Source organism: Pogona vitticeps, chromosome 7 (genome assembly GCF_051106095.1).
Source record: "Pogona vitticeps strain Pit_001003342236 chromosome 7, PviZW2.1, whole genome shotgun sequence".
Taxonomy (NCBI): Eukaryota; Metazoa; Chordata; class Lepidosauria; order Squamata; family Agamidae; genus Pogona; species Pogona vitticeps.
In genome coordinates, this window is record NC_135789.1 from 4,666,089 (window position 1) to 4,688,248 (window position 22,160).

The window sequence follows — 22,160 nt, forward strand, 5'->3', positions numbered from 1 at the left end:
GTGGCACTTCTAGAGTTTTGTAGTCCAAAACATCTAAACAACACATCCCTATTAACAAACTGCTGCTCACATTTCTAATCATGTGCCAAGTTGTGGGACTGACACACAACCAGGATTGTGAGCAGTAACTCAATAATTCACATGAAAGCAAGTGGAAATCCTCAAGAGGATGCTGGCCATTCAGATACCACATGTTACCTGCACATCTGGGTGAATTCAGATTCTTTATTTACTGAGATGTGTGATTCCTATGAAGACAGCACTTCGGATCTTGGTGCCTCTAAAAATATTAACTAGAGTTTCTCATTTTCCACGCACACTCTCCAGTTTTTCCCCACATGCACTCCACACCCCACCCACTACTCTTTTAAGAGCATACACATCGCACACTGCTTTATATGCGCACACAACTCTCACACATCTGTTGTGTCATAGGCTAAGCTACTGTTAAGTCCATTCTGTATTCTTCCTCCCCCCCTTCACACCTGTTGATGGTTTTCTATGTTGAGTTCAACAGCTGGCTAGCTTTAGGGCCTCACAGCCTTAGGGCCTTCCCATAATACAGCCCTCCTTCTCAAAATTCAGAAAGTCCGACCAACATTTTAGGTAGCCAAGAGTAGGCAACTGAGATTGAACTACAATCCCCAGGGTTCCTCACTCACTGACTATGGGACTTGTAGGTCAAAATATCTGGTGACCACATCTGGGTAGTAGAGGAAAATATAGTAGAGCACCCATATCTGCAAGATCAGTATCTGTCGTTTCACGTATCTGCAGTCTGAAAATATTAAAAGAAAAAAAAAACCTAGAAATGTGTGTTTTCAGGATATATTTACCAGAACCGGCCACTAGAGGAAGCCAGAGAACATGCTATGTATTCTATGTACAGTGGTGCCCCGCATAGCGACGTTAATCCGTTCCAGGATTAACGTCGCTATCTGGATTCGTCGCTATGCGGAGGGGGGAAACCCACAGGAACACATTAAACTCTGTTTAATGCATTCCTATTGGGGGAAAACTCACCGCTATGCAGGGAATCCTCCATCTGGCCACCATTTTCACCGCCCGGTAAGTGAGGGCAGGGCGCGAAAACGCTGCAGGTGGCCATTTTGGAACCGCCGATCAACTGTTTGTAAAACATCGCAATGCGAAGATCGGTAAGCAAAACGCTTACCGATCATCGCAATGCGATGTTTTCCCTATCTAAAACATCGCAATGCGATCGCATTAGTGATCGCAAAAAACGTGTTGCTATGCGGATTCATCGTTAAACGGTGCGCTCATTAAGCGAGGCACCACTGTACAGTATTTGGCAAAAAAAAATACATATCATGGTCTTTAGCTCTCTGTATTGGCCAGTTCTGGTAATACATGGTGAACTTACTTTTTGGGAGATATTTTCTTTTGCCATGCTATGTATAGTGTTTGATATTATCCACGGTTTTCAGCATCTGTGGGGAGCTTGGATTCAAAAAACCCCATGGATACAGAGGTCTTAACTGTAATTTCATTGTGCTTGTCACTATTGTGTGGTTGTTGTTTTTTGCTCCTTCCAAAATCCAATGCAAGAAGGATTTTGCAAAGGGGGGGCTAGTAAAACTCCCTAAAGAAGTTTTACTAGCCACCTCTGCTTTACATGTGCATTTCCCCCCCATCCTGAGAAAAGCTAGGCCACTCATTTCCTGTTGAAATCAATAGGAAAGGCTTGTCCAGGTTCAAGCTCTATGGATTTCACATTAGAAACGGCAGGGATATGTTAGCAGCAGTGTACAAAAATGCGCCACCCTCCAAGTATCACTGGATTCTTAATCGCCAGAGGCCCCGGCCAGCATAGCTAACGTCAAGCATTCATAGACACCTAACACCATCTCGAAAGCCACGTCTTCCGATTGAGTTGTTAGCACATTTTAATCACTAGAGGCCCCGCTACATACCAAAGAGAAAGCAAAGAGATAAGAATGAAAGAACAGAACTTGAAACGGCGTAATTATGAATAATAGGTTGCCTGCCATAAATACATCCCACCCTCACAGCTATGGTGCAGCTCAGTTAAATTATAATAGGGATGTGACAAGTACTCACAAGATTTCTTGCTTTCAGTGATTTTCTGTCACCATCCCAAAATTCTGAGACTTTTCCCCCGCACCAGAGAGATTTCTCGACCTTGAGGAATATAGAGTCCTTCATCTTGCTTTCTTCTTCATTTTTCTCTTCTTTTTTTCCTCTCATTGTTTTATTGAGGATGTTGCCAAATTCTGCACCTCCTAATACCATTCCAGGTGAATCCAGCGCAGGAAAGGTGGCATCCTGTGCAGGAACTGTAATAATCCAGCAAGGCTTTCTGTTTCTTTTGCCCTTCCCAGGTAAATCCTGTGTAGGAAAGGCATTGTTCTGTGCAGGAATTGTAAAAATCCAGCACGGCTTTGTATTTCTTTTGCCCTTCCCAGGTAAATCCTGTGTAGGAAAGGCATTGTTCTGTGCAGGAATTGTAAAAATCCAGCACGGCTTTGTGTTTCTTTTGACCTTTCCAAGTAAATCCTGCACAGGAAAGATGCTATTCTGTGCTAGAATTGTAGCAATTCTGCACGGCTTCATTTCTTTTGCCCTTCCCAAGTAAATCCGGCACAGGAGAGGTGCCATTCTGCACAGGAATTGTAAGAATCCTGCATGGCTTTATGTTTCTTTTGCTCTTTCCAGGTAAATCCTATTCAGGAAAGGTTTCATTCTGCACCTTTAATTCTGCGCTGTAATAATCCCACACACCTCGACAAAGGACCCCAAAACATCTGAGAAATCTTACTATTTCTCATGGGGTGGGGGGAAATCTCAAAAGAGAAATCTTAATGTGAGGAGAGAAACAGAATTTTTATTGATTTCCATCCAAAAGCAAGAGGCTGTAAGATTCACATCCCTACATTATATCATAATGAAATTTCATTCTTCTGTGGTATAACTTTTTAAAGTTCCTTTTATTGTTACGAGTGTGTATCTTGTCACAACTTATGCATCACTGTTCCTGAAGCCAGTGGCTTGTTGTTTTCCCATATTTTAAAAAGTAACTAGAAGTAACTCTTCCAATTACTTTTGTATAATCCAAAAGTGAAAAGTGTATTTTCCAAACTTGGAACATATAACAGTAACTAACTACTTTGGGGGGGCTTGTAACTGCAACTAACTGTAACTTTCCAAAAGTTACTGCTCTTAGAAAGAGGTAAGAATCAAATTGGGGAAAGGCATGTTTTGTACACTGTTTTTAAAAAATATACTCCCAAGCAACTGTACAAAAGAAAAATCCAAACATCCAATACAGCCAAGCTGTATTAAATGAAGGAGGGAAAAATATATATATAATTGCACTCACCCTTCGGGGCTTTCTCAGTAATAAATTAAATACTTAACAATATTAGCCATTTTAAAAAGACAGCACATACTCGCGAACAAAAAGTACATTAAAAATAATAACAATAAAAGAACCCAGTACTGTTGAGTAAGAAAAAAAAGTGCACAAAGTTGATTTTTATACATTGAAATTATACCGATAATATTTTAAATAGGAGATCTAAAAACAAAACCCGAACAAACCCCAGTCTTGTGAAACATGCAGAGTTTATCCCCATCTCGACTTTTGTTTGTTTCGGTTTCAGTTAACGATAAACGAACGAGTCTCTCGTCTGTATTCATGCCCCCGCTGTACACCTCCTGCATTTTAAAAAAATATCTCAGGGACTGCTCTAAATATCAACAAAAAGTTAAGGAAACAACGGAGGACATGGGAACGGTAGGGATTTTTTAAAAAAGAAGATCCCACAACTTTTCAGTGGCAAAAAGATAGGAGAATTGCCATGCACGCAACCGTCCTTCAGGTCCCAAACCTTCCTATACAGGACTCTTTCGGGCACGGAGATTTTGAGGCGGCCTCTCTCACAGGACTGAACCCAGCCAAAGTGTCATGGCTTCCCATCCTCAACTGCAAGGGATTCTGGGTTTTCTTTTTTCGCCGGAGGAGGTGTTGGGAGGGACAGATAGCCATTTTGGAGGTTGGTACGGAAAAAACAAGGTCAATCTCACGATAAAAAGAAGATGGCTGCCCGACTCCTCCACGGGCATCTCGGTTCAAGGTCCCTGCCACAGGAGCAATGAACTGAGTGAAGTCAAGGGAGGATGATGAGTAGACCGGATTCAGACTCTCCCCTCCAACTCAACAGCCATCCAAACCTTCTCAAGATGAGATCTGCAGGTACTCCACCTCACATCGTGAGATGTGCCTGCAATCCACAGAAAGTGGTGTCTGACAAAACGCGAGCATCTTTAAGGCCTCACAAGTCTCTTTGTGATTCTTGCCACTGCACGTTGACAGGGTGACACCCTCCCATAAAGGCAAGACTATCTAACTCAGTACCATCCTAAATTCTGCTTCCAGCCAGGCTGGGAGACAACAAGGAAAATGGAAGAGAAGGAAAGTGAGAAGGGCAGAAATCAAGATACAGTGGTGCCTCGCTTTACGATTGCCCCGCATTACGACGAATCCGCTTAATGACAATCTTTTTGTGATCACAATTGCGATTGCAAAACGATAGCCTGAATGAGGGAATTTCGTTTTGCGATGATCGGTTCCCTGCTTCGGGAACCGATTCTTCGCAAAATGTTATTTGAACAGCTGATCAGCGGTTTCAAAATGGCCGCCGGGTGATTAAAATGGCTCCCCGCTGTATTTAGGGACAGATTCCTCGCTATACAGGTAGCGAAAATGGCCGCCGTATGGAAGATCTTCACTGGACGGTGAGTTTTTACCCCACTGGAAAGCATTGAACGGGTTTCAATGCGTTTCAATGGGGTATTTATTTTCGCTTTACGATGTTTTCGCTTAACGGCGATTTTCCTGGAACTGATTTTTGTCGTTAAGCGAGGCACCACTGTATAGACGAACAGAAGGAGGATGATGTTAGGAAGGAAATTATGGGATGTAGCCAACAGAACCCACTGGCAGAATTTACTCATCCACCCTAAGCTCTCTAATCCATCTGCCTTGAACAAAAGATGGTGCCAAGCCTACTGTAGGACTTCAAGAGATCAAGAACCACTCTGCCCAGCCATGAGCATTGATTTAGCTTCTGCTCTATACCTTAGACGAGAGAATCCGGAGAAGTTACCGCCTTTCTAAGTCAAAAGGAAAACCGCAGCCCTCATCTGGCAAAGACCGTAAACTTCCAGTGTTACTCAGAGAGTAAGAACAGGTCCCACACTGGCCTCCCCAAAAATAAAAAAAAAAGGAATAAATAGCCCTCTTTCGCCTACCCCAGTCCCACCCCGGAAAATCCCAGATCCCAGAAGCTGGCAAAAATATTTTGAAAACTTAAATTTTTTGAGCCCTCTGTGGTCATGCATTGGTGACAGGGGGGATTATAATTTTTTTAAAGGGCGTGCATGCAAAAAACAAGAAATCCCCTTTCTCAGAAATAGTTTAGTAGGAAACTGGTAGTGATACAGGAATACAAAGCCCCTCCCCTGTGTGCTCCAGCTAACTGTGGCCTGAAAAGGTGGGAGGAGAGTGAATTTACAGTTCTCCCCGGTGCGCGCATGTCTTTAACCCCCCACTTTTACAAAAATTTAACCAAAAAAAAAAAAAAACCCCATCGCCGGCGATGAGTGTCTTTTTCCAAGCCTCACCACATTGGTAAGTCATTTTGGATGAAGACAGACGTAATATCTGAAGGGTGAAGACAGATGTACTGTTTCAGGAGAAACCGTCTTAGGCAGTGAGAAATTATCTCTGGGTTCACAGTTTGCTTCCTGGAGCAATTTGGATTGCTCACCTTCGGGAAATCTTTGCTACCCTAATCATCATCACCATCCCTGCACCAAGAAATCTACTACATTAGGAAGACTAGGCTAGAAACCTTCCTAACATGCTTGGTTTCTATGTGCATAGATAAGGATAAGTGTAAGGTGAATCACTGTGTGTGATCTCACATCTGTGGCCAGAAGGGGTATAGATGAGACACAGGTTGACCACCTCATGTAAACATAGACCTAAATCATTTTTTCCAGGTTAAACACTACTAGCAGCCTAAAAACTGGTCTTGTACAAACAAACACGAACCACATAAGGGACTTGGATAGGAGATAATTGTTGACATCCCAAGCAGTAGCCAATCGGTGCTGTCCACTGCAGATTTTTGTCAAGAAGTTGCTGAGTTTCCCACCAATCAAGTTTAATCCCGTTGGTACCGGTCTGCTGGTCGTGAATACAGAATGGCTGCTTCCGATGTGGCTCTGTTGCTCCACGTATATTCCATCTGTCTTCACCCTACTAGGATTGCGTCCTCATCTCGGAAGCGGCTGAGTTATGGCTTTGACCAGCTCTGCTTACCTCCCTGTTCATTTGCACCCCCCTTGCCTTTGTTCCTCTACCTCCCTCCCCACCCCGCCAAAAAAAAAAGTTTGAGGAAGCATTGACTGGCTTTAACCTGAGAGCATGTTCAAGGTGGGCGGCCATGCCACTCAACCCGTGAACTGCTGCGCATGCGCAGGAGATGGCAAACAGATCTGCCAGCAGCCCTGCTGAAACCCAAGCGACGCCTGCTCTGTACGCAAGCAGGCTGGGTAATCCCTAAACCACCTGATTCGTGGGTGTACGCCTGTGTATGTATGTGTGTGTGTGTGTGTTACTCGTAATAATAATCATTCCAACTGATCCAGAATCCCATCCCATTATGGTGGCCAATATTACTGCATGTGTGCACACAAGCAACCGAGCAAATGAGAGAGAGAGAGAGAGAGAGAGAGAGAGAGAGAGCATAAACATCTTTCATTTTTCAACCCAGGATCAAAAAAAATATTTACCATTCCCCTCTTCTCTCACGACTCTTGCTTTTATTCCCCAAAGGAAGGGTTTTTGTACAAAAATAACTAAATTAAATTAAACAATGAAGGTCGACAAAAACGGAGGGAGGGAGGGGGAAGGGACGACCACTCTTATTCTTGACTAAGGTTGGTTTACGTCCGTGCGTGTTTATAAATCCTATATAATAAACTTTTGTGTTGAATCCCCGCTGTGCTCTCTCTCCCCAAATAGATCTGCAGGTTGGTCCCCGGATAGGAGCCTCTTCTGCAAACCAAATTAGAAATATTTTATGTGGATTTATTATTATTATTATTATTTAAAGCGGTCTCTCCCAGATTTCTCTCCGTCTCTCTCTCTCTCTCTCTCTTTCCCTTTCCAGGAGCGCCGCGTTCGTCCCCTTGCGGTCTTTCGCAATTGGAATGGAAAACTCCCCACCCCCACCCCATCCCGACTCAGGTACAGTTCGTTGGTTTCCCCCGGGGCTCAGTCCCGCATCCGTAAATTTCGACCCGAAAGGAGGAGGAAGAGGAGGAGGAGGAGGAGGAAGCAGCAGGCTTGTGAGAGAAGTCACTAACACTGATCTATGTTAAGGCTGATGAACTCCTGTATACATTTTTTGTACTGGAGTTCTGTCGGACTGTTGTTAGCATATTGACCTGGGTGCCCAAACGGAGCCTCGGCTTCGCGCATCTCTTCGTTCATTCGTGCCAGACGCAGCCTGGAGAAAGAGAGGAGGGAAGAAAGCTTGGGTCATCCTTGGTTGGGTAGACGTGAGTTACAGGAAAGGGGCAACGGCAACTCAATCCTCCTTCTGTAGGAGACTGTGCCCAACAAAGGAGGCCAAACTAGGTCCCCAGCCCTCAAATTGTTGATTTCCCTGGCACTAGCCAATCAGTGCTGTCCATGGCAGATTTCTGTCAAGACGCTGCCCAGCTCCCCACCACTGAACCTAATCTTGTTGAACTTTTCTTCCTATAAACCTAAGGTGAAATCACATGACTTCTCCCCTCACTTCATCCTCCCAACAACTTTGTGGGGTCAGTCATCCCGAAGGGCAGTGACCGGCCCAAGGTCCCCCAGTAAGCTTCATGGCTGAACCCAGGTCTCCTGAGTCATAATCCAACACTCTAACCACTGTGCCGTACTGAATTTTTTTGTCATCCTTGAGACGACTTGCTTTCAGCACAAGGACTGTTTCCCCCTGCCATGGAGATGTCCTCAGTGTGTACAAAACTAGTTACTTCCTTTGAGGACGCAAAGCACACACGTCCAACAAACACTGAAGGACCAGCTCATTGACTGGAAAGACACACACAACCCATCCAAGGCTTCTAAGTCTTAAATGTCCAGGAAACAAGGCAAAAGCTGAAGGATCAAAGTGATCCTTCCAATATTCTGCTGCTGTACGACAGCTCCCAGCCCGCACGTCTCAACTACTCCAGCCACTTAGGTGCCAAGGCATTGTCCATGTTGTAATTGCAGCCATGTGGGCTGAAGAACTGGAAAATCTTCAGTCTGCAAACTCCCCAACATCAGAACATAGCAGCAAAAACACATGAATTAGAGAAAGTGGCACGCCTCCCAGGAAATCTATGCATCAAAATACATGGGGATTGTAATGCTTTTTTTTTTCATCCCCATGCCCCGTAATCCTAAAAGGCTCAATGCATTTGGGATTCGCACAGATTGGAAAGCGAGGGGCGTTGGTCCAGTCCATTGGGGGCCAGAGGGGGTCTACTTACAGAGTCACAATGTCCGCGTTGGCAGCCTGCACTGCAATGCTCAAGGGATCCTGCCCGTCCTCGTCTACCGCATGCTGGTTGGCTCCTCGTTTTAGGAATAAGCAGACCTGGCTGCCAGGCACAAAAAAGGAGGGGGAAAAACCACTATATGATTCACATGTTTCAAATTGGAGAAAGATCTGCGACATGAGAAAGCCAAAAGGGTTATGCTCCAAGTTCAGGGATGCCAATAAGAGCACTGGCCCCCAGTGTCTGGCCCAGCCTTGAGATGGCCATCTGCTTCTAGGAACGGCATGATCCAAGGGGATAGGAGGCTAAACCCAGGACCACACTCAGCAGACAGTCCTAGAATGATAACCAGGCTCTGGGCTTGAGGCCAGGGAAATGTCCCTTGAAAGCTCCCTAGTTTCTAATACAGTGGTGCCTTGCTAGACGATGATAATCCGTTCCACTGAAATCGCTGTTTAGCAAAATCATCGTCTAGCAAAAAGCATTTCCTCACTGGAATGCATTGAAACCTGTTTAATGCATTCCAACGGGGAAGAATCATCGTTGTCTAGCGAAGATCGGCCATAGGAAAGCCGCTTTGCGAGCCGCCGATCAGCTGTTTAAATCGCTGTCTTGCAAAGCTTAGGTCCCGAAAACACCTGTTTGGCAATCGCAGAGGGAGCTGTCAAAATCATCGTCTAGCGAAAATCGGTTTGCGAAGCAGGGACCAAACATTGTCCAGCGAAATTCCCCCATAGGAATCACTGTTTTGTGAATTGCTATAGCGATCGCAAAAAGCCAATGTCTAGCGAAAAAACTGTCATGCGGGGTAACTGTCTAGCGAGGCACCACTGTAATAATAATCTTAGAATGGCAGAGCTGGAAGGAACCCTCTGGGTCATCCAGTCCAGCCCCTGTCAAGGAGGCCCCAGTGGGGGAATCGAACTCCCAACCTCTGACTCCACAGCCAGGGACCTAAACCATTGAGCCACCCCAGCACTTGTGGTGAAGGAGGTAGAGTGTGGGAGGAGAAACAGGCTAAGAAAGCCCTCCCCTCCCCGGTCTAGCTCCAGAGGAGTGCGGGGAGAGGCTCTGTCCACAACGGTCTTTTCTTCCTCACCACCACCCACACACCCTGTCCCTCCTCCCAGAGCCTGAGGTTCTTTCCTGAACATCCACGGTTCCACACCCGGACAGACACCGCGGGACTTACCCGGTATGGCCCAAATACGTTGCGTGATGCAGAGGGGCGCGACCCCGTATATCTCTTTGGTTAACGTCCGCTCCGTTCTGGAGCAAAAATTCACAGGCTATCAAGGAACCCTGTCCAAAAACAGGAAGGGGAGCAATTAGTGGAGGATTCCGGGCAGACCGGCGGGTTCTGGGCAGAACACACAATTGTCAAAGCTGACTCGAGAGGGGGGAAAAATTGCCTGCTTCCATTTCTGTGGAGTTCTTCCACACCCCACCAGAGGCGCTGCTCATCCTTGCTTCATACCAGGTGGCTCCACATGGTGTGATCTTTGCCCACAAAGATCTGTGTGCTTTTTTCATTGTGCTTTCTTAATTTGAACACTTTGTATGGCGTATGTGATCCTCCCCCACTGACTTTGGCGTAGCTGTGCATGCTTCCCCCCCCCCACAGTTAGACACCTTTGAGCCATGCAGATTTTCCCACGCACACCATGTTTTGGGCATGTTTTATGACTCGCAAGAAAATGCTGTAGCCCTAGCCTTTGAAACTAGCCCTAGCCCTGACCTTCCGCTATGACAATATAAGACACATGAGCCACCCAGGCCTGAGATTCCCCAGGCTGTGCCCGGGCACCTCCTTTGGTCCTAGGCACTCCATGGCTCCATGAGGTGGGATATTAATCACACTCAGCAGAAGCTGCTAGAGGAGCTGCCACGTTCTGGCCTTGAGGCCAACAATCTAAGAAGCCTTGGTTCCATCCACTCCAGCCATTAAGTGGCTCGCTCGGAGCTGTCCTCGGTCCTGAACTGCCGATCTAGAAGGGACCCTCTACCGCAGAGGCGTCCCCAATCGGTCTGTGGGGCTAAAAAGGTTGGGGACCGCTGCTCTACCAGGTCTTAGCAGGCGCCCCAGCTTTGCGGCTCGAAGATTCAGCACCGAGGACAGCACCAGGTAAGCCACTTAACACCTGGACCCGAACTGGTATTAGCAGTATAAAGGCAGGAACAGGCGATACCTTTCTTGGACCATTAAGATGATGATGATGATCATCATCATCATCAAGTGAGCTTTCAATAATAATTCAGCTTCCTCAGGCTATGCACCAAAGTTCTTGGGAGCTCCAATATCCTAAGTTTATATTAAAATGGCAAAGTCTTATGGCTGCTGTTGGGGGCCAGGGGTAGCTTCTTCGGTGGAGATATACCCCTGGCGCTCAACAGCGGCCCAGAGTCAGTGGGACATTTCTTAATGGTCCAGTAAAGGTGTCCCCCTGCATCTGTATTGTTCTGAGGACCCGGAGGCCTTGTCCTGGCTTTTTCCAAACTGGTTATTCGCAGGTCCCCCTGCTCCATGCGCTGTCTGAACCCACTATGGAGCCAGTATACTCCCCGACCGTACAAGCCTAGAAGATGCTACAGGAGGAGCAAAGACAGGGAATAACTGACATCATTTAGCCATTGGGACGAGGCCATGTTGGTGCCAGCTCAACGACACACACTCAGCATGGCCTGATGTGGAAATCTCAGGCCTGGTTTGCATCCTTTACTCCTACACACACACACACACACCGAAGCAGGCAGGCACGACCTACCCCCATGACGGCTTGAATCAACGGGGTTTTGCTTTCGTCTTCGTCGTTCACCCAGTTGACGTCCGCCCCGTGGGCCAAGGCCTCCGCCATGACGGGCAGGTTCCGGGCCCGTGACGCCTTGTAAACGAGTAAGCCCGGGTGGAGCTCCCGCAGGTCTTCCAGGTCGGAGGCTTCCTGCTCGATCTCGGCTTCCCCACTGGATTCCTCCGAAACTTCACATTCTACCGGAGGAGAAGGTTGGGGAAGGAGAAGACACAGGATGGGTGTCCGTCAAAGAAGAGCGGCCACGATGGACCCAACTCAGAGCAGGGAATATCTTACAACCTAAGGATCCAGGAGAGTTCCTTCCAGCCACCCAAGGCCAAAAGGGGGAGACCAACCTATTTTAATGAATTAACGAAGCTTTTGGAAAGCCCTTTCCACCTTTCACAGTGGGGTGAAGGAAAATTACCCAGAAACTGGGAGACCATGGTGGGTCTTAGGGAGGACTTGTGTGGTCACTCTGAGGGGACCTCCGCTAGTTAGATCAGAACCCAAGAAAGCCAGATTCAGCCCAGGGACCCACAGCTGCCCGCCCTTGCCAGGGGGCAGCGGGCTTTGGAGACCTAGAATCCACCTTCTGGAAGCTCTCAGCCTTCCCGCCCGCAGGACCTACCTTCTTCCGTGACGCTGTCCACCACCGAGCCGAACACCAGGATGTCAGTGCTGCCGTCGGTACTTCCGCCTAGCCCGCTGTCACTGCTCAGACCTGCAGGGCCAACAAGAGGCAAACCAAGTGCATTTTAATACTTAAGTTCTCCCACGGGCTAGTCTCGTATTCCCCACCTTCCTCCTGTCTTCTAGCTCTCTGTTACGCGAACAAGCATGCAAAAGATGACAGCGCCACCTTCTGGGGAAGATGCAGCATTACAAGCTGTTGTGGCACCAGACTTGGAGATCCTACCCAAGATCCTTTAAGGCTCAGATTGCAGAGAAAGTCATAAGGGAACATTGCTGTTCTTTTCTCTCTGGACAGACTCCAAACTCACTCTGACATACAGACGGCTAACGGGGACTACAACTCCCAGAAGTCTTCCCCACTAGCTGTGCTGGCCAGGATTTCTGGGAGTTGTAGTCCAAGAACACCTGGGGACTCCAGGTTGAGAACCACTGGCTGACACCAGCCCTCCAGACTGTTTTCACTAATAAAGCAATCACATTGCTGGAGTTCAACAGTGCCTTTTCCTCCTTCCCTTCTGGGAAGCAAAGAGACGCTCTGCTCTACCAGTTGGCTGAACTCTATGATGCAGAAGGGCACTCTTGCACTCTCCCATACCATAGATGGCTGTTGCATTCACTGCAAAAGGGAGCATATGTTCCAGCAGTGGAGTTAACCTATTTGAACCGGTGCTGTTTCTAAGCCCTAGTAGTTGTTTACTCCACTTCGAAGCATTCACACAAGACACTTGGCATCGATTTAAAGCAGGGGTTCCCCCAACCTTAGGGTGCCAGATGTTCTTGGACTGCAACTCCCAGAACCCTCCACCATATGTTGTGCTGGCCAGGATTTCTGGGAATTGCAGTTTAAGAACACCTGGGTTACCCTAGGTTGGGAGCCACTGTTTTAAAGACGGTGCAAGCACTGGATTTTTCCACATTGGTCTCCATCAGAGAAATGCAAGGGTTCGGCAACATTGTCAGCCCCATGACACAGAAGGAGCTTGTGAGACAAACCAAAGCAAAGTGACATGACCGAGGACACGGCGTAGGGCTGTGGCGTAGGCTTGGCACATCATCACCAAGGTATGGGACAGTTCCATAATATGTACACTCCACAGAACACTTCTGATGCAACTTCCACACCTCGTTCTCCAAAGGAACATCCTTCAATGTATTCTCAAAGGCTTTCACGGCCAGGATCTGCTGGTTGTTGTGGGTTTTTCGGGCTCTTTGGCCATGTTCTGAAGGTTGTTCTTCCTAACGTTTCACCAGTCTCTGTGGCCGGCATCTTCAGAGGACAGGAACTCTTGTCTGTGCTCCATTGCAGTTTGTTTGGATAGTTGAGTATTTATAGCTGTGGGAACCGCTTTCGTCCTTTTCAGGAGATTGGGCGATTATGGTGATCAGCGTGTTCCACAACAAAAACACGTTAGGAAGAACAACCTTCAGAACATGGCTAAAGAGCCCAAAAAACCCACAGCAACCAGAACATCCTTCATATTGGGCTGGAAAGGGGAATTAGAAAGTCAAGGTGACATTCCTACGGGGTGCCTTGTCTGTTTTGCTCTGAACAGCAGCTCTGGGAAAGGGCCCCGAGGAGGAACTTCTTGCCAAGGGAAAGAGCTAATGGGAAAGTGCTGTGGTATGGGGATCCCATTTCAAAATGCAGCCGGTTGTGACTCTGCAAAAATATTTTAGCAGCGAGTTCTTTGTTGCTGTTCTGCGCGATCAAGTTGCTTCCAAACGAGACCACCCCAAATGACATTTTGGAGTGATGCTTAAGACGTTTGCCTTAAGAGCTGACTGTTGCCCAGGGAGTTTCTGCGGCCAAGCGGGGATTTGAACCCAGATCTCCCGAGTCTTAGTCCAACACTCTATCCACTACGCCGCATGGGTGCTGTTAAAAGCCCTTCCCGGTGGTCATTCAAAGCCTTAAGAGAAACAGCCCAATCTTTTAGAAGAGGGAAAAATTCCATACCACGGATGTAATCTGAGGTTTCCTGGTAATCATAGAACGGCAGGAGCTGGAAGGGACCCTTTTAGATCATCCAGTCCAGCCCCTGTCAAGGAGGCGTAGCAGGGAATCGAACTCCTAACCTCTGGCTCCGCAGTCAAATATCTACATCACTGAGCTATCCAGTAAGGTTTATGTAAAACTATGAAAAGAGGGCACCACGCGTGACCTAGGAGAGCCCAAGAAGCAGATGGGGACGCAAGAAGGGGTGGATTTAGGCTCAGCGCTATAAGCCCCAGCTTAAGAACAGACAAAATGGACCAGATCCAGGCTCCACGGGCTGATGGCTGTTTAATTCTAGGAAGCCCTCAAGCTGGGAGAAGAATCCTCCACTCCCCGGGTTTTTTTCCCCCAGGGGCCCTGGTCGTGTAAGGTACCCTGCCTCGGAACATGGAGGCTCTCTTGTAGCGAGAACCCCCCTAACATAGCTACGGAGCAGCGAGAGCCTCTCGGAAGGCTGAACAGGTGAAGGTAGTCCCCCTTACCTCCGTCCAGGAGGAACGCTGAGCTGCTTCCCGCGGGACCCTGGCTATTGTCACTCCAGGGGTTGGCTGCCGGGGGGGGCTGCACGGGGACGTGGTTGCCACCTAGGAAGGAGGCGGACGGAACATCAGCCACTTGGGGGGGGGGTGTCATTGTCAAAATGCTCTTGTTTCTGTATCTTCCTTTTCTCTCTTTCTCTTTTTTTCAAAAGCAACAATAAGGACAGCCATCTATTTCTTTTATAAAGGCCAAAATGAAGATATTGGGGGGGAGGCAGAAAGGAGAGAATAGGGCTGGCCACTTTTGCATCAGTTTTGGTGGGGGGAGGACAGAATGGGGGGAATAATAACAGCAGCCATCAAAAAATAAAAAAATGATTAAAATGATTTTAAAAAATGCAATTGAGGGAGTAGGTAGAAGATTTTAACCGGAGGTATCTGAAAATAATTGTCTATGTCAAATGGAACTTGGACAGCCATGCCGGTTCGGGGATTATGGGACCTGTAGTTCCAGAAAGAAAATTTTCGAGATTCCCCAGCCCTCTTCCTCTCCCTGCTGTTCCACACGCCTGCCTGCGCGCCCCTGCGCCCGGAAGGTTTATCGCCTTCTGCTCCGTCCAGCAGAGCGTGTGCCCTTGAAATCCCAGAACGGAAAACCATGGTTCGGCAGGAAAAAAAAAAGCATCCGTGGCACGGCTCTACTTACTGCGTGGCCCCGCTCCGGCGCCCGTGTCGAAGTAGGAGAAGAGGGAATCCAGTTCGTCCGGGCAGAAAAGGGAGTCCCGGCGAAATTTCCGCTCCAGGGTGGCCGCTGTTTGTAAAGAAGGACAATTGAAAATCCTCTGGGGTTCATTTGTTGTCAAGTCTGTGACTCCCAAAATGGGATGTCTCTTATTCTAATGCTTAGGGCCATTCTTTGGCCAATGAGGAAGACGGAATCCATCAAGGTTCTAGTCCCACTAAGGTCATGGGATCCAGTTAAACCTCGTTATTTAGATCACGTTCCCAAAATTATACACCGTCAAAACCAGTTTCCAAGTCAGGGTGGGAAAACATTTCAAAACCACCAGGAGAGTGAGCCTAGAAGAATTGTGCATGGCGCTATGACTCCCAGCACCGTCTGCTCCCAGCTAGAAGGATTCTGGGAGAGATCGTTCCAAAAAGAGATAGGTAAAATCCCTAAGCTTTGAAGATGTACAAGAACGTAACCTTCAAAGCTTGGAAATTTTAACCTGTCTTTGAATGACAGCTCCCAAAATCCTTCCGGCTGGGAGGAGGAGGCGCCGATGGGAGCTGTAGTGCAAGAATAAAGCTTCTGGATTCTATTTGTGGTTTTGAAATTCCTTTCCACGGCGATCTGGAAACCGGTTTGGAAGGCCTATAATTCTGGAAAAGTGAGCTAAATAACTAGGTCTAACTGGCTCACAAAAGCTTTGGGCGGTGGGACCGAGGGAGGGAAACAGAGGTCAAAGGTCACCTGAAGAATGTGCCGCTGGGGAGGCGTTTCCTGCTTCGTGGCGGTACTTCCGACGTGCCATTGGCACCTTCGTAGCGCTATTTCGCCTCTGGCACTTCTTGACGCTCCAGCGCCTAGGCTTCCGTTCGCTCTCCGCCAGGGTCTGGCCAGCGGGCAACTTCTTTAAGAATCTCTTCTCCACGTATTTGATTTTGATCCAGGCTTCTTTGTCTTGCCTGAGAAAGAAGACAGTGTTTAAAACATCACCGTCGTCGTCATCTTAGAACTGCAGACCTGGAGGGGATCCTAGAGATCATCTAGTCCAGCTCCTGTCAAGGAGGCCCCAGTGGGAGAATCGAACTCCCAACCTCTGGCTCTACAGCCAAAGACTTAAATCCCCTGAGCTACCCAGCAGTTGAGCTCATTCATTTCTGTTCCTCCTCCAAAGAGTATATAATCTCAGAGCGGCAGAACTGGAAGGGTCCCTATGGATGGGATATTTAGGACCAGACGTGGTGAGGTTCTCCCATTTTTCTCACCACAGTGAGCTTCAAATGAGGGCGCTGGCTCTTTTTATGCCATCGGTGGGAATCCCATCACATTTTTACCCGGGTGTAACGAGACCAGTCTAAATGGCAGTGGCAAATGGTCAGAGGTTCTGAAGTCAGCATGGGCATTCCCTGTCGGGACACAGTGTCGCAGGGATCAGAATATAATCCCCACCCTAACTTCTTAATTTCCAGCAATCCCTCGATAAGACTTACACCGATTGAGAGGCCCTGATTTAATTAAGTGGATTGTGGCCATGACATAGGACATAGAAATCTCCTCAATGCCCTAGAACCACAGCATTCAAAAACTATAGCGCTGTAGCAGCATAGCGCTGTAGCACTAGTGCACTCTAGCGTTATTGCAAGTTTTTCTTGATTGGCATGATTTATTTTGTTTCTTATTTTCATGCCCTGGTGGGAAAGGAATTCAATGAATAGATAAATTTTGAAATGGCTAGCCCCAACTAGATTAGACACACTAGCCACAAGTGACTTTGAGCTCAAGTGTAGCTACATCTAAGCTTCAAAAAATACTGGGGGACAAAGCAACCCAATGGGGGAGGTTTCCTGATAGCAGGGAACTGGAAATGGAGGAAAGCAGGACAGACATTTACCTGGAACTGCCTGCCGTGGGCTTCTTCAGTCCCGTCTCCTCACACTGGGCCTCGTAGATCTGATTCATGGTGGTGTTGCCCAGCTCACACATCAGCTTTTAGAAAGCATGCAAAAAGAGAGGAAGAACATGAAGATAAGGCACAAGGCACTCATTAGTTAAAGCAGTATCAAACGGCTCTAACAGGGTAGTGCAGATTCACTCTGGACTCCTAGAATCCATGAAAACCTACAGGAAAATTCCACCACCCCCTTTTTTTTCTGCTATGCTGATGGTTACCACCTCTCCTCTGCTCCATTCCTGTCCCTCCATTCCCATTCTTTCTTCGCTGTTGGAGGCTCAGTCTTTACCTTCAGCAGCTCTGGCTCCCAGGAATCCAAAGTGAGTGACCGCACCTTGGAACAATGTACCCCCAAGCTCCTAGAAGGAAGAGGGAGGCAAAACAGGGAAGATAACTACTCATAAAAATCAACAACTCTTTGCTGTAGATACAAACCCATGTGCCTGCTGAGAACCAGCTCCTTGCCAATAATAGAACTTTCCTCTTATAGTCTTTCTTTAAATTGATACTACTTTAAACCAGAGACGAGCCACCCAGATCATATGTGGGTTCTTCCCAAGGCTGGTAGCCTCCCAGAGATATTAATGGTCTGATTTCTGAAGGGTTCTATAGAGCAAAATGTCCACAATGCCCTAGAACCACAGCACTCAAAAACTATAGCGCTGTAGCACTAGTGCACTCTAGCGCTATTGCAAGTTGTCATAACAACCGTCAACTTTCAGGGCTTTAAAGTGGGATCCTATCAATTCATGGAGGATGAGATGGTCAATTGAGACAAGTTGTGAGGGATACCTACATATTCCCTTTAGCACCAGAACACTTTCTGCCTCTGAATTACACTTGGGGAATGTAAATCGGAAAGTGTTGTTGAGCCGATGGAGTCTTCTTGTGTGCATTTGACCAAAAAGGGAAGAGGATGCTGCACTAGATTACCCTCTGATTGGATTCCAGGACCCCAGGTCCAAAGTTCCTCATGGCTTGTCTCCTGGGACTTGTGCATGGCAGCATACCTGTGTATCCCAGAACATTCGATGCATAGTAAGATCCCCAAGTTGATGCTAGCCCATCGAGGGTCGGCTTGTCCGCAGTCACAGCACTGGTCATTGCCTGAGATGCTCTGGACCCTCTGTAGGATGGTCTCGCATTTGCCACTCCGGTCTCGGGAGTCGGTGGCGGAGTCGATACTGCTGGTCGAAGGAGAGGCTGTTCGGTCCAGTCTCTGGACAGAAAGAGAGAGGAAAGGGGGTGTTGGGCAAAAATACCTAGTGGCTGAAATCCTGTTGCACTGTTACATAAAGAGCTGAACGCTGATAGGCAGTTAGTTCCTCCACTTAGGAAACCTCCAGGGAACAGTTAAGGAGATTCCTTAACTTGAGGCCATTTTCTTCCGAAAGCTACTCCGTTGGTGTAGCAGTGCAACAGGATTCCAGCCGTTGTTTATTCTTTGCATGTTGATCTCGCCTTCCTTCTAATGACCTCCCAAAAGCCTATGAAGCTCTTCCCTTCCCCACTTCATCTCTACAATGACCCTATGGGGTGGATCAGACGGGGAGAGAAAATAACCCTCCTCAAATCATCCAGGTGGATTTCCTGGTTGAGGTTGGATCTGAGCCTGTTTCTCCCAAGTTGGGACCATGATCAACAGCTTATTACTGTGTGCCATTAATGTCACCATCATTATCTTCGAACTGCAGTTATGGCGGTGGGTTTCTTGGCTCATATCATACCACACGTTATTATACTATATCTTTCTTTTTTCATTTTTTAAGAATAAGTAAATACTAATCTAACAGATGTTTTATCCCTTTAAATTGTTTAAGTCCTTATCTATTATTTGTATAATGTCTTTTAGCTGGTGGAGTCAAGATTCCGATGTGTGCTACCAAATCCCACCACGAGGTGGCGCAACAGGGCAAGTCCTACCCAAGCCACGACACATCTCTGAAACTGGAGATCCGGACCCCAGGATGGGTCAGCAAGGGAGCCTTGGTTATTTCGCCCTGCAAACCCGAACTCACTTCAATGTAGCAGCTGTCAGGGCTCTCCCGATAGGCCGAGGCGATGCTGGCTTGAACGGCTTGGATCCATGCCTGGCGCAGCTTCTCCGAATCGGCTTGCAGCATGCAGCTTCTGCAAGAAGAGGAATGTTGGACCACGTCTGACACCTTGCAAACCACCCAAACGACGACCGTACAGAAAGCAGTCTGGTTGCCTCCTAAGAAGGTGTACCGATTGGTACAATGCAGGCATGGGAATTAGCTATGTCCACTGTGAGAGGGGGTGAGAAAATAGACTACAATTCCCAGTATCCCCTGACCTGGCCAGGCTGGGTGGAAGGTTCTCTCCCAGCTGTAACGAGGACACCTCAGGCTTTCATCCATTCTAGAGCAATGGTTCCCAACCTTGGGTCCCCAACTGTTTTTTGGACTACAACTCCCAGAAGCCTTCACCACTCACGGTGCTGGCCAGGATTTCTGGGAGTTGTAGTCTAACAACATATTGGGACCCAAGGTTGGGAAGCCTTGCTTTAGAGCACCACAATTAAGTGCTATTGCACATCTGTTGCTGGAAGATCACGACCACATTTGTTGATATTTGCTACCGGACAGGAAATTCAGAGCAAATATGACTGGTGTCGAACTATGACCAACATGGAGAATCATCCAAAGAGTCCTGAATCATTTCCCCAAGTTCTTTTACATTGCTCTCAGGCCAATAATTCATCTCCTGCCATCTCGACCCTAAAGGGTAGAATGGACCCTTACATGAGTCACAGTAACTCTTGGGTGTTTATGATTTTTGTCCCCCTTTTCATGAATTTTGCTAGTCCAATAAACAAACATGAACAAGGGTGGTCTATTTTATTTTCAAGGGGAACTCACTAAATTTCACACATTTTCTTCAACGATTCTTTGCAAAGAATGTGAGAATTAAAAAAAATAAAACAAATCAGGTGCGGGGGAACGAAAAATGAAGGGATTTGCCTGTCTTTCTCCTCATTGTCTTTTTCTCTACACAGTCCGATGGCCCCCCTGGCTGTTGCCTTCAGAGAGAGAGAGAGAGAGAGAGAGAGAGAGAGAGAGAGAGAGAGAGGCTAGAGGACTGTTCCCCTCACCACCTGGGCAACTGGTCGGTCACTGCTACAAAAACAAGATGGCCGACTAGACAGGCCATATGACAGAAGTTCTCTGTATGCCCTGAAGCATTTTAGAGGAGTCAGCACCTTCTGAGGGCGAAAGCCGGCGGTTGTCAAAACGCCATGGCTAATCCCCTTCCTGCATTATTCATTCATTCAGTGGCTTCAGCTGTTCGGCGCTGAAGCGCTGCAGCGCTCAATGCTTCACGGCAGCATGGATGCAGGCCTTTCCACTTGGCTGAACCTGACAGCGGCTGACAGCTAATTCTCAGCATTTCTCACACCGGATCCTTCTGAAATCCAGAAAGAGTAGGCTATGGGCTATGAGAAAAGTAGCTTTAAAAAAAAAAACTACAACTACATGTGGATTTTTCAAAATTTTCAGATTGCAGCCCTCAAAAGTCAGGCTTTCTACAGATTTCTACAGATTTCTGGTGGTTGTAGTTCATGCATTCCGAAATTCCCGCACCAGTGACCAGGCTTTCCCCATCTCCGGTCCAGATAGAGGACTGGGCAATGCCGAAGGATCAGACTGTTATTGACTTCATAACCGGTCTCTGAAAGAAGCCTTAAAATCAAATTGTCAGCCATGGATCAACTGTGTAAGGACTGACTCAGGACGGACAGACGGATGGACGGACACGGACGGATGGACGGAAGGAAGGAAGGAGTTGGATGGAAGAAAGAAAGGAATGAAGGAATGAAGAAAGGAAGGTGTAGGTAGGTAGGTAGGTAGGTAGGTAGGTAGGTAGGTAGGTAGGTAGGTAGGTAGGTAGGTAGGTAGGTAGGTAGGTAGGTAGGTAGGTAGGTAGGTAGGAAGGAAGGAAGGAAGGAAGGAAGGAAGGAAGGAAGGAAGGAAAGTAGATGATGATGAGGTTTAACAAAATCGAGATAGCCACAACCTACTTGGTAGGTGAGACGACTTCAAAGCAAAACCGTCTTTCTATATCTTCACAGGGCTTGACGGTGCAGAGGCGGAGGTCCTCTACCACCACCGTGAGGACATCCTGCAAGGACCAAGGAGGGCCATCAGTGGGCAAAGACATGGTCATGGTTGCGCCCTGCCTGTCCCCACCCTCCTTGGGGAGAGATCCTTCTTCCAATAAAACAGTGACTTCCTCTCCAGAGAAATATGTCAGGGATGCATAGAGTCAACGGGCGGGGACACCTCATCTCTCTTTACCTCTGTTCCAGACACCTCTTTCTCTCTGTTTCACCCCCTCCCTACCCCTCCAATCTGCCAACTCTTTCTGCTGATCCTGTCCTCTTTTTAATCTTTCATCCTGCTCCATCCAAATTCCAGGTAGGTCTTCTGGCTGTTGGGAAGAGAGGACGGGCATGGGATGATGATCTTGTTGTTTGAATCGTCCCTTGTTCCTTCCGCCCTGCCGAGAAGGCCTCCCCAGATCCCTTGAATAACAAGATTTGAAGACAAACCAGCTAATCAGCTAATGTCATGCGAGGTAACTTTTCTGACCTTTAGCTTCTTCTGGTACACCAGCTGGCTGTTCTGTATGGAGAACCATCGTCTGCAGAGAAAGAGAGAGAGAGAGAGGAATGGAGGTCATCTCGTCCAATGAACTAGAGAATTAGTAACTAGCCCAAGATCACTCTACAAACGTCACGATTGGACACTATGCAATATTGCCTGTAGCCTTCCTAGGATCTGGAATGGACCAAAGATTTAGCAGAATCCCCTGAATTGATAAAGAACGTTGGATTGTCCCAACACAAACTTGCCTCGGCCCCCACGTTGCAAAGCAGCTTGCTGCTGTTTTGTGATTGGTC

At 47.5% G+C, this 22,160-nt stretch overlaps 1 protein-coding gene across 1 annotated transcript in view; it reads right to left on the bottom strand.

Annotated features, from left to right (window-relative positions):
- ACAP3 (ArfGAP with coiled-coil, ankyrin repeat and PH domains 3) overlaps positions 1–22,160 on the bottom strand; it is a 99,682-nt gene that overhangs the window by 6,975 nt on the left and 70,547 nt on the right. The window contains exons 12-24 of the mRNA XM_072977615.2: positions 21,850–21,901; positions 21,279–21,379; positions 19,255–19,366; positions 18,247–18,455; positions 17,526–17,595; positions 17,177–17,271; positions 16,033–16,247; positions 15,262–15,366; positions 12,016–12,108; positions 11,361–11,581; positions 9,788–9,897; positions 8,587–8,697; positions 7,501–7,562 (exon numbers count right to left, since the gene is read on the bottom strand). Coding sequence (XP_072833716.2) covers positions 7,501–7,562; positions 8,587–8,697; positions 9,788–9,897; positions 11,361–11,581; positions 12,016–12,108; positions 15,262–15,366; positions 16,033–16,247; positions 17,177–17,271; positions 17,526–17,595; positions 18,247–18,455; positions 19,255–19,366; positions 21,279–21,379; positions 21,850–21,901 — 1,556 coding nt within the window. The remainder of the gene's footprint in view (positions 1–7,500; positions 7,563–8,586; positions 8,698–9,787; positions 9,898–11,360; positions 11,582–12,015; positions 12,109–15,261; positions 15,367–16,032; positions 16,248–17,176; positions 17,272–17,525; positions 17,596–18,246; positions 18,456–19,254; positions 19,367–21,278; positions 21,380–21,849; positions 21,902–22,160) is intronic.